This window comes from Zosterops lateralis (genome assembly GCF_965231275.1).
Source record: "Zosterops lateralis genome assembly, chromosome: 7".
In the NCBI taxonomy this organism is placed as follows: domain Eukaryota; kingdom Metazoa; phylum Chordata; class Aves; order Passeriformes; family Zosteropidae; genus Zosterops; species Zosterops lateralis.
Genome location: NC_139767.1, coordinates 7286833 through 7299403, shown reverse-complemented (window position 1 = coordinate 7299403; position 12571 = coordinate 7286833). Strand labels below are relative to the sequence as shown.

Sequence of the window (12571 nt, the reverse complement as noted above, 5' to 3'; positions counted from 1 at the left end):
TTTATATGCAGCTACAAGAAACTAAGTGGGGGAGATAAAAAGACTGCTCACAGTCAATTACTACTTGAGTTGTAATAACAACATTGCTAAGAGATTAGAATGTTCCTACTCCCCCAGACATATATCCCACAGCTTTCTGCTAATCCCTGCAGGAAGGCTAAGATCTTTTGGCATTTCAAACTGTTATTTTAAAACAGTTTTTGTCAGGTTATGGCGTTTAGCAACCCCATCTGCCCTACAGCATGAGGAAGATGCAAAAACTCCAATTAAAGTTGACATGGGATATTTCTTGTCCCCTCTGCTTATGTGTGAACTGTTGAGTTCTGGTTGTGTAAAGAATCTGAAACAAAAATGGGCTGCAAGCATCTGCAGCTTTGAACTACAGCTACCATTTGAGAAGAAGCATGGCCACTGCCTGAATGCAGCAATTACTCTACAATTAAGAAGCAGGAACAAAAGAATCTCAATATTCAACATATATATGGAAAGACTTTTATCATAGGCAGTATTAACATTTATTTCACTCATTGTTTTCATCTTCCTCAAACTTTAGAAGTCCTGCTGTGAAAGGATTAAAAAGATTGAATGTCACATTAGCTACAGTGTGCTTTCAGGACCATCAGGTACCTTGCTGGAAGGATGGTACCCAGGTGTAAGAAAACATGGTATTTTAGAAAATTTTTTCCATCAGTAGAATGGCTTTTGTTATAATACTTTAAAAAATACAAAATAATGAAAACCTTAAAGTTAGTGAAACAAGTATTTACTAGTTTAGCATGAAAAAACCCACATAAGTTTCTTACCTTTGTTTTTGGATCTAGAATTTTTACACCATAGATTGAGATTTGTAACTCAACTTTGGGTGTCTTTTGACCTTCAGATTTCTTGATATGCCTTGCAAACTGCAACACAAAAAGCACAACAGCAATCACATAATTTTATTTGTTTAAGTTGTTTAAATTGTAACAAACTGTTTGTTTAAATGGTAAGTTTATTTGTTCTTATTAATTCTCAGTTTCTCTCAACTCCCTCCACCTGAAGCTGTTTCATTCCTTCTCCAATAAGCTTCCCATAGACAACACCAACTATTCCAAGAGTGTCAGCTGGGCACAGACCAACATTTCTAACTGTGCACTACAGAATGTTCCTAAAATTCAGGAAGAAGTGTTTTAAAATTACTTAGCATGTTCTCCTGAAACTTTTTATCTGCTTTTATGCACTTCAATGAAGGTTTTGTATCAGATTTCTCCGAGAGCAGCAGAAACTTTAACATTTTCAGTTTAGCAGCTGCCTGGTTGTTGAGCAGGGAATGCCAGTGTGTTCCATACCCCACTATTTCTAAACTCACTTCCATGGAGGGTACTTCCAGATATCCTTTGGGATATTCCGTTAGTCATTTTAAGCAGGGTCAACTTGAAAACACTACAGTTGTCAACACCTAAGAAGTACTTGATCTGTTCTATTCTCAGAATTTATCTGCCTGCAGCCCACTAGATGATGGTTAGTCAGCATTTTATATGGCTGGTTGGGTAATGTGTCCTATCCAACACATTTTTCATCCTTTTCCATCTCCTTTTCTACACTCACTTTTCTCTCTTTCTCTTGTGAACACTGCCTGTAAAATCAGCACAGCATCTCAAATTTGCTCCTGCATGACAGTTAAGTGCTCTAAATTTGGGTAACTTTTGTAGCAAATACATGTGATTGCTCCATATTTTGCTCTGTTACCAGAGCAAAATGTTGCCCTTCTACTGTCAAGTCTTTGACAGCATGTAATGGCATTTTCAAATGCATAAATAAGGATGATGATCCACTAAAGGCCAGAAGTTGAAGTCTCTGCTTTAGAGCTCTATGTTTGAAAACATTATCCTCAACATTTCCATTTGAGAATAAACTGGGTGCATAATTCCCCACTAGTACAAATTCTCTGTGTCATTAGTCAGTGTGGACAATGGCTTTTGGTGCCATCAACAATCTAGGGTGTCACCAAGGGTGCTGTCCCTATCAGACCTGGAAGACACCAGTCTGAATTGCCTTGTGATTGTGAAGTGCTTGGCTGGAGGCAACTGACACCTCTCCCACAGATCCTTAAAAACTCTGATTACAATTAATTATTCATTTAAGTGATAGTTCAGGGTTTGGATTTTGCTCTGATCTTTTTCCAACTAGTACTCAGAAAATCTTCCCATAAGACAACTGCTTTACACAATATGACTGTCAATCTCTTATTTCAGTTTGCTTACAGGCAGCTTCATTCATGGCAAATTATTAGCTAGTTTGGAGAAACACCCTAAAAGCACAGAATGAACCTGGTTTTCCCTTCCTCCCAATTTTATTCCTCATTTTGAAGGCATACTTATTGGACTTCTAATAGCGAAACAATAATTTATAATTAATCCTATTAATTTCACACAGTAACTGGACTTACCCAGACCCTTCATTATTGATTCCTGTACCCCAAGAGCTGATAAGTATCACATACTTGGGAAAACAAGCAGCACTCTCCCACCCCAAAAACTCCAAACAAATATCCCCCAACCAAACCACTCTGTGCCCTTCTCAAAACTAACTCAAATAGAAATACCTATTTTGCATTTCAACATCTAGAACTGCTACAGTCATTTGCCAAATATTTTATGAAGGTTCATACAGGAGGACTTACTAGTGAAAACCCATTAGTTGACATTTAAGAAAATATAATTTCTAGTTCTGCCTCTTCAGCATCATGTATATACCTCTTGCAACACGTCCTTTTCCCATCCACCTATTTAACTCCAAACTCATGTCTTGCTATACACACTTTTAATATACATTAATCCCTGTATTTTTATTAAGATGTGCATTCCACATGCATCTTTTAAATTTTTAAAAAACATTTTATAGAAAATAAAATTTTAAAAATCATAATTGCTGGTTTACAGCATTTTGGCCAACATCTGTTGACTTTAAAGAGCAATTAAAATTCCCTACAGAGGGAAAAATGTTTTATTTGATAAAAATAACTCATTAAACTACACAAAATCTATACTAAATTTTACACTGCGAAGTTATCCTTTTAAGTCTGTGCTTAAAGAAGAAAAAGGTAGGGCAACCATTGCATTTTTAGCACAGTTTCTTTTTTTTTCCAAGATGAATATAAAACCTAAAGTGTCTTTAGAGAGTTTTCAGATCATGCATTCATTCATTAGCTGCACTCTGACAGCTTTCCTCTTTGATTTATAATTTTCTGATGTCCCTTCATTGGGTGGGACTTTGAGGACACGTGTGATCCCTTGTCCCAGTACTCTGCACTTTGCCAGGTTAAATGGAATGACTACAAAATCCAAAGATCACCCAGATAGTTTGGATATCTCAATTCCCAACACACTCAATGCTGCTCAGAAAGACACCCACGGAACAGATAATCCTGGAGCACAACTCAACTTGAAACAGCATCTTGAACAAATCCTGAACTAGAAATGTCCTTTTGCAAACAAGCCATGCATGAGCCTTTCTGTGCAGTAGTGAAGAAAAAGCACAAATAATATTTCATTTTACTGCATTAAACTCATGGTATGTATTAAGAGTGATGATGGAATGCTTGATTTTCCAACAGCAATCCTCTCAGAGCCTCAAACAACAGCTACATGAAAACAGTTGTAGCTTTTAAAGAAGTTTTAAAGAAAAAGGTTTTAAAGTAAGTGATGTGAACAACTTGCACAAGTTTTAGAACAGCTGGCCAAAGCATGCTCCAAGTAGTCAACACTTACAACACTGAGGAAGTTCCAGAAGGCAGTTCTGTGCCAATTCTAAAAAAAGGGTGAACAAACTGACCCCACCACGTCACCACGTCTCAAAAAGCAGAAATACAGTTCAAGAACTAGAGAATTCAAGTGACATGAAATGAATGATGAACAATATTTTACAAAAAATGCAGCTTGTCCAGTCTGCATTTTGTACATGCCATTATATTTAAGAAAGTGAAGCAATAGAAAGAAAGTATGAGTTAAGTTAGTTACATTAGTCTCCAGATGTAGTTATAAACAGGAAATTGTCATTGGGAAGATATGTTTCTAATGTATTCCAGCAGGGTTTATTTCTTAAGCATGACATTATTGAACAATGACCAGGAGAAAAATAATTACTGATAAAAATCTGCAGACAGACAAAACTAAGAGAGGAAAAAAAGAGGAGAAAACTAATGATCTGAAATCTAAAATCCTTACAGACGAAACTTGCAGACCACAAAGACTGATGAAGGGGCAAATAACAGAGAGAACCTCATCAACCAGAACACCACAGACTGGCATCCCAACAGAGCCTGTTGTTTTCCTACAAGCAACCCTGCAAATCCCACCTGTGGCAACAAACTTTGGTTCTTAGGAGACTATCCTGTGAGGATGGAAGAATGAAGTCTTGATAGGCCTTCCACTAACTGAGAACCTTCTCATAAAACCAAAACTGGGAAGGTATTTCAAAGAGATCCTTAAGATGACAACAATGGCTACACTGCATCAGCTGCTTGTGAAAAAACACTCAAATATTATCTGGGGGTTTCAAAGGCAGAAAGATGTTGACAAAACAGAGAAAAAACTCACAGGATATTTACCAAAGTTAGCAGAGGGCTGGAAAACCCACTTTAAGACACTCTCTAAAATCAAAACCAGGCCAATGGTGAAGGGAACCAATCACAAAAGAACCCCTTTCATACAGACACCCAGACAGATGAGCTTTTTAATCAAAGGTTTACTGGGTACAGTGAATGGCACACAAAGATTAATTCAGAAAATATGTGGCAGTTCCTTTCTTAGCATTTTTCCTACCCACTGTCCTGTGCAATAACAGATAACACACAGATACTGATCAGCAATTTCTTTTCTATCTGACATTCTCCAGAATGCCACATCCAGCCACCCCCCGAACTTGTATGGGGTTTGAACAGCAAATCCCATCACTGAGTCAGGTATCAGGAATTTTCTCTTTTATTTATTTCTAGTCATTCCTTCTACCTAAGGAGGACCCCAAGGGACTTCTGGACTTGGGAGATGTACAAACATTATATTTTCCTATCAGCACACATATGAAACTGAGTAATATTTGTAGCTCACACAGTAACAAGATTATTTAAGAGGGTAAAAATCTGCAGCCTCCCATTGGCATAAAAATGAACAATGATATAAAATTATAATGAATCACAGCATGGCTTGGGAAGAGATACGATGGGCCAAATTCTTAAACTGTTAGTTTATACATATAATGTTCTCAGGCACGAACTCCAGGTTTGGTCCAGCTCAGTAGGATGGGCTAGTTTGTATTCAGCTGCTTCAGAACTAACGTTATATTTTCATGGCATTTTTACGGAAAGGAACAGATACAGAGAAACCTATTTTCTATGGTTTAACCTGGCTTTAAAAATTAAAATAAGAAAAAACACCCATATATTTTGTAATTCATCACAGCAGCAGGGGAAAATGCATACTCTAAGAGTCTTATTAAAATTAAATTTGATGTGTTTATGCCTCAAGTCTTAGCAAACCACAACCAGTGAAAATGCCATGAGAAAAAAAAAATGTTTTCAAGACAGCCAGGAATGGAGCTAAACAATTAATTGTTAAGACTAATTATCTCTATATATCTATAAATCAATTTCAGTCATGCAATCAAAACTATGTGCTTCTCTTTAATATTTACACCTCCCTGCACAGTTCCAGATTTAATTGAAAATAGTTGAGACATCAAAAAGGAGATCAATGTTCCTGCAATTTGGGTGATAATCTTCATCCCAGGGAAGAGAGATTCAACTTCTTCATATAATGCAGGCGACCTGTGACAAATCAGACACATTTGACCTCAAAGGAGTCCTGGTTTAGGGCAGGGTCATTGGATAAGCTGGGAAAGAGCTTTGTAACCTGTCTTGGGGAAGATGTTTTGCCTCAATTTTTTTTCATTACAACATTCATTATAAGGAAACATGTCTGAAAAAAAACCCAACAGGCCCTTTTTCTTACATGTCATCTAATTGGTCTTGTTATGGCCCAAACTCTCATGGACATTTGATGATGAAATTATGGCCTCTGAAAAACAGCTGACAAGAGGAGGAAAAGGGTGTAAAGACACTGATATGCAAAATTCAATCTCTCAATAATCATCTGGGCAGGGAAAAATCCATCCAGAAGTGTATATCTATGGAATGGGTTGTATTTTATTTTCCAGACACACACTGGACTGAGAGGAAGGCCATCCATCTATTACCCACAGTGCAGAAGACTCTGCAGTCTTTTTTCCATCTCTCACTTCCTGACAGATTTTTTGTGTTTTATTTGGGGGTGGGCTGCTTTGTTGTTGCTGTTTTGACAGCTTTTGGTTATTCTGTCTGGTGGCATGGAGTTTTGGGGGTTTGTTGGGGTTTTTTGGTGGTGAGTTTTTGATTTTTTTTCCCCTGGTTGTTTTTTGTTTGTTTGTTTGGGGGAAGGGGCAGGGGCAGGTGTGGTGTTTTTTTTTTTGTTGTTTGTTTGTTTTTTTTTTGCGAGGCAGGGTAAAGAGGTATTTTCTTATTGACTTCTTTCATCTGAATTGCTTTGGTCTTCAGGATGTCCTCAACTGGTCCTGAACCACAAATTCTGCTTCTTGCAGTACTTCAAGGAGAGCAGTCATGACTGGAAGGCTTGGCTGCAAATCTCTTTATCCCAATATTAAAAGCTTCTCTGTACTCCACCCTCCTCTCCCCTCTGTCCTTTCAACAACAAATGAAACTGAGCTTTAACACGGAAGGGAGCTCAGAACAATATCCACAGACGGTCCTTTAAGGGCAGCAGCAGGACAGTCTCTCTGCATGTGTGTGAACCAGCACTCTTCACTTTGTGTATCCTTAGAGGTCAAGGACATGATGAAAAATATTTCAAGTGGTTTCAGAGTGATTCATTCTTTTTGCATTTTTTGTCTGGTCCACTCCACTTGGAGAAGAAAAGAGGGATAATGAGTTGAAAGCTGGGTGAGCGAACAGCTTAAGTCTGGCCCTCACAAAAACATCCTTTGGAAGACTCTAGAAGAAAGAGCCCAAAACTCAGGTGTTTATTCTGGTTTCTCCCTGGCACTCCTCCAGGCAGTTTTCTTACCACTGCTCTGGTTATGCTGCTCCTTCCATCTCTCATGCTGTTCTTTCTACATGTTCCCACCGTTGGCAACCCTTCTAACACTTTATAAGAAGGATCAAATTCATTCCTGCAGTCTGATTGAGAGGTTACAAACTTCATTAATCAAGGAAAGTAATCATTTCACTTAATAAAATAAAGTGTGATTTGACAACATGTAGACATTTGAGTACTGGAGGCATGTTTGGGTACAGCACCTGGGTGCCATGTGCTTGAGTTTTTGTTTCATTCCAGAAACAGGCGTGAATAGAAAACTGGAAGCAAAACATAGTTCGTAATAAATTATGATAATAGTTCACCTTATCTTACAAATAAATAAACAAACACGTTGTAAAACATTACTGTTCAACTTCCTTCTTTCTCTTGCAGTACAGCTCCAAGCACTTGGAAAACACAAGGGGAGATCCCACCTAGTTAAAACCACTGGAGAATCCTCTAGAAAAATTAAACATAGGTGCTTGAAAAAAAACTATCTTGTAATTGCAACTGTCTCAGAAAAATTGTCAAGTAAATATAAAAGTCGTATTTGGGATAAAAGTACAACGAAGCATCAAAAAAGTTTGTCCAAGATATTTTACATTTCTGTAGAACATCAGCTCCATCTGCTGGGAAAAATCAGTTTGTGGAACGGCAGCTGCAGTTTCTGTGCTGGGCAACTCGTATCTTTGTGCTAAGGGCTTTTAATTTAGAGAAGTAAACAGTTGTATATCAAATCTTAACTCTGACAGTTTGGTGCCATGAGGGCTTAAGAAAAATGCTTTCTAGTGGCCGTGTTTCATGGTCTGCATATCACTGGAAGCATGTGACTTCAAAAGCTCATTAGAGTGATCCATGTCACTTGTAAAAATAGCTCTAAGCATTAGGAAGTGTCAGTTGTTTTTCTGCTAGCTATTAATATTAATTAAAAACAAATTATGATTAATCACATAGCAAATAAAGACAATTCCAGATAATTGAAAAATATAAATATGGCATCAGAAGGTACATGTCTCCTAAAACCCTTTCCTACCCCCAAACCACTTTATATTTCTTCAATATTTCTTTTGATAGGACATTAGTTTTCCAAGCTGTTTTAATTGCTTAAAATTTTTCAATTAGCATTTTCTAAAAACAAGCTACAGATGTGTGCTTAATAAAAAAATCCAGTACCTCTCGGCTTCTCTTCAAACACTACAGATGCACAATGTAAGTCAGTCTTCAGATGAGTATTTAATTAATTGGGGATTGTTTCAAACATAAAAGCCTTTTCATTGCTCTCTGAATTCCGTTCCAAGATTTTTCAAGTCCTTCCGAAAGTCATCTTTATTTACTTTGGAAGTTCTCTAATAAACTTCTGATTATGTAAGATCACATGCAATACTTGATATCTAAGCTCCAAAATTCCAAATTTGAAGAAAATAATGTAATTCTGGCAGCAAGTACTGAGACTTCTATCCCCAAGGTGGTTTGCTTAGGGAATGTGTGTAGAAAGTTAAAGCATGTATCTATACAATCCAGTGGCACATAAACACAACATTTCTGGCTTTGCCCACACTTCTGAGAGCAGTTGTTTGAAATCCTTTTCTATGGAATCATAAAATTGAACCCACCCAAAGCCTTTTGCGATCAGTAAGAGCCCAGGCCAGCCTGGGGTTCCACTGATGCCTGAGGTTTTAGCTTTCATGTTTTTCAGATTCTGTGCTGCCTAGGGGTGCAGTTCTGAGCCTTATATTAAATGTCAGTCAGCTCTTCACGGAGTAGGGAGACAAAACAAATCCTTTTCCTGCTGGGGACCAAGGACAACTTTCAGGCCCAAAACCACAAACAACAGTGGACTGAAGGGAGAAAACAAGAAGGATGAGACTTCACAACCTGAAGCTGTAATTGGACAATTAAACCAAAAATGCAAATGGACTAAAACTTATAAAAGTGTGACACCTCGTGACTGTTCATCCATTTTGTGACCATTCTTAGTCCACCTTGGGTGTAGCCCTGGCCAGGCTCTTGTCCTACCCAGCTTGCACCCTAAAGGCCTTTCAGTAAATATCTACCTTATTCTCTGGCTCTGTCCAGTCTCTGTTCCAGGTCAGCCTTCCCAAGGCATCACCACCAGTGAGACAGAGCCACTCAGCATTTGGTTTATTCAGAAGTCCAATAAAACACCATTAAACCAGGAGCAAAGCTGCTCCATAGCAAGATATCACTGTGACAGATTTCTGCACAGAGCTGACTTTGCAAAGGGTACTGGAGTTTTATAAAGACAAATTACACAATGTGCACACAAACCCACACATTTTGTTTCCACTGATAGAATGCTGCAATGCTTAAAAAAAGGGTCAAATTTAGCCTAAACCACTTGAAAACAAGTAGTCAATAACTCCAACTAACTGCAGCACAATAAAGTCTTTTTGGCATAAAAGGCTCTAAGAATCAGCTTAACAAATCTTTAAAGGCAGCTGCACTATTTTGGTAGAGTGAAAACAGCAGCAAAGAATGTGTTTCAATACCTTAATAAGAATACTGATCCATCTGGTAAAGATGGTTTTCTCAAGGGAAAACTGACCCTTAAAAGCTGAGCTACATGAGTAGTCTCGTGTTTCCTTTCTGCATTTCTTTAGTATGGTAACAACACAATCAATTCTTTCGATATTGACTCCCCACGTTTCCTGCCCATCTCCAAGGAACTTGTTTAAACAAATAATGAAAAGCCTGCAAAAAATTTATGAAAAATGCAACAGTAGGGAGAAAGATTTCCACATCTAAGCAAACTGAAGGGCCAATAGCTCAGAGCAGCTAAGCATGAAGCAGAGCAATTCCACAGGAACAAGGCAGTGGAGTGGAATGGAACAATCAGCATTCCCTGCCCCAGCTCACAGCGTCTGAAGAGCTCTGAGCTCGCCAGCTCTCACTCAGCAGTCAAGGAAAAGCCACATTAATTGAAAACAACCCTCAACAAGTCATTGCACTCGGATATTTTTAGTTGTCCACCAAGTCCCTTGGTGCCCAAGCACATGTAACCAAGAGGAAATAGCAAAATCTGATTTTCTTAGCCATAGCTGGGATGTCAGCTAAAACAAATCCTTGCTACTTTGTGTGCATTAATGAACCCCTAAACAAGCCCAAAGAACAAGACTTACCCATTGAAGTATACAAACTCTATAAATATTTCTGAATAATTATCTGTAAGACAACTAAATATCATACACACCAGAACACCTGACCATACAGGTGTTCTGTATGATAAAGAAGAACGTACAGACTAAAGAGATTAGCAAAAGCAACTACTTCTAGAGCCAGTGAATTCACCTAGAAAACCTACAAAGTGTCTTCGTTGTGAAAAGAGGTTAAGAGTACATTCCATTTAAGTTTTATTAAAAATTCTTACCTTTAATTTTCTAACAGCATCTCTTACAACTTCTGTGCCTTTGGGCTGCTCCACTTCTGTACTGCCTAGAAACTGAAAAGATTGTAATTTGTGAGCAGTAAGTTATGCATTTAAAGGTCTAATCAACTTGAGTAATCTTATTTTCCAATTATTTTCAAAGGGCATTTTGGAAAGGCAATTGTTTCAGTAGTTGATAAATAAAAAACCTTCACACAGCTATTTCTAATCAAGAAAATAACAAGAATTTAATTCTATACTAATATTAGCACTATTAAAACTGACTTTAAAAAAACATCCTATACAAATCTGTAAATTAGAGGTTCAAGCACGTTTTTCCACAAGGAAATTACCACTTTGGAAAATAATGAAAATATGCATACATATACAAGATATAGATGGAAGATTCATCCCATGAATCAACGTGAGCCAACCATTTGGCTCTATTGTGCCACTAAAACATTCATATAAGATGTAAGATAAATTAAAAGAACTGATTTTCCTCTCAGAGCTTGGTATAGTAACTTCCCAAGGCATCACCACCAGATGATAGATTTACAGGAACTAGGCTCCAGCTTATGTAAAACACGAGTCATATTCAAGTAGTTTCTATTACAGTTCATATTTTTACCAATTCAGGTTTTAATGAAAACCAAACACATGTTTTTTCATATATAAAGTGTAATATTGCAAAGGGAACTTATTTCTTTATTTGTACACTGAAATGCTTTTATTTTCTGTACAGTCACACTTGCATTCTACTGCACTGTTACAAAAGGTATCATAATCCTGCCTGAAACCCATCTGTGTAATACACTTACTGATTTTCTATTGCCCAATTTTCACACTGAAGTACAGTGAAGTCAAACCATGCACATGTATATGCTAAAAAAAACACTAAGAAAAAAAAAAAGCCCTCCCTTTTTCTCCAAAGTACCATGACACACAGAGGCATGTACAATTTTTAAGTCCTAACCATTTTGAAAGGAATTTAAATTTACCAACATTAATTTAACAGACAATTTAAACAGAGTAATTCTGAAGTTTTTAGTTCTATTAAACCTTCTAAACATATTTAGTGTAGTCAGTGTGCTCAAGGTACACCCTGCAAAGAAACTGTGCAGCTCCGCCAATAATGAACGGGCTCATTAGGCATCTGCTACTGACTCTGAAATAGGACATTCCACCTTGGAAACAACGGTGTGTAAATCAAAACACCACACACATCTGCTGTCAATATTCTCTACTATTACAATTCTCCAGCCAGGAGACCAAGGATTTGGAATAACAGAGCAGAAGGCTCTGCTATTGATTTGATGTCTTTCATACAACTCCGATGGCTTTAGACTGAGGGGTGATCTTGCCTGGAAAAGTGATAGCTGCAAAAAATGCATGTAGAGAAGGAAGAATGATTCTTGGACACAATGGATACTGCACGTGGCAAAGACAGAAAGGGAAATATGAGTGAATATATGCAAGTAAAAAGCCACCAGAGTGGTAGGTAAGATCGATGAGAGTCTAAGAGGAAGGTTGAAACACCAACATTACTGGATATCTCCACACAAGCATACTTATATCCACCATCCCTGGCAGAGCACAAGAGGCAGAAGTAAAATTGCTCTAAGTTTGTGAGAAGCTCAAGGTATGTGATACACAGAGCAGGAATCCCATAGAAACATGGGAAACAAGAGCTGCAGGTGTGGACAAGGCTCAGTGAGCAGAGCATAGGTCACTGCTGCCCATGGAGAAGCTGCCAGCTGAGCCAGATGCTTCATCCATGGCTGTTTCCTAATCCTCGTGCTGTTTTCAAAGTGGCAGTACCAGTATCAGGGTCAGCAGCCCAGGACTTCTCAATACAGATTTAGGGCCAGGCCTTGGGCAGAACTGGGTCACACACACCAAGAGATGCCTCAGGTCATGCCTCATCTGCAGCTGCTTCTGCAGAAGAGCACAGGGCTGCCCTACATTTTTTATTTACTTACTTCCATCCAGATGACCAAGCCCTGACAAAGCTAAGAAAGAAACAGTCATTTCCCCATAACTCTCCTTCCAGCTCTCTCCTCTGCCTCACAGTCCAAGA

At 38.1% G+C, this 12571-nt stretch overlaps 1 protein-coding gene across 5 annotated transcripts in view; it reads right to left on the bottom strand.

The window, feature by feature from the left end:
• GULP1 (GULP PTB domain containing engulfment adaptor 1) overlaps positions 1–12571 on the bottom strand; it is a 167556-nt gene that overhangs the window by 32539 nt on the left and 122446 nt on the right. For all 5 annotated transcript variants that reach the window (XM_083865456.1, XM_083865455.1, XM_083865459.1 and 2 more), the window contains 2 exons: positions 10495–10566; positions 804–902 (listed from right to left, as the gene is read on the bottom strand). In XM_083865456.1, the coding sequence (XP_083721582.1) occupies positions 804–902; positions 10495–10566 (171 nt within the window). The remainder of the gene's footprint in view (positions 1–803; positions 903–10494; positions 10567–12571) is intronic.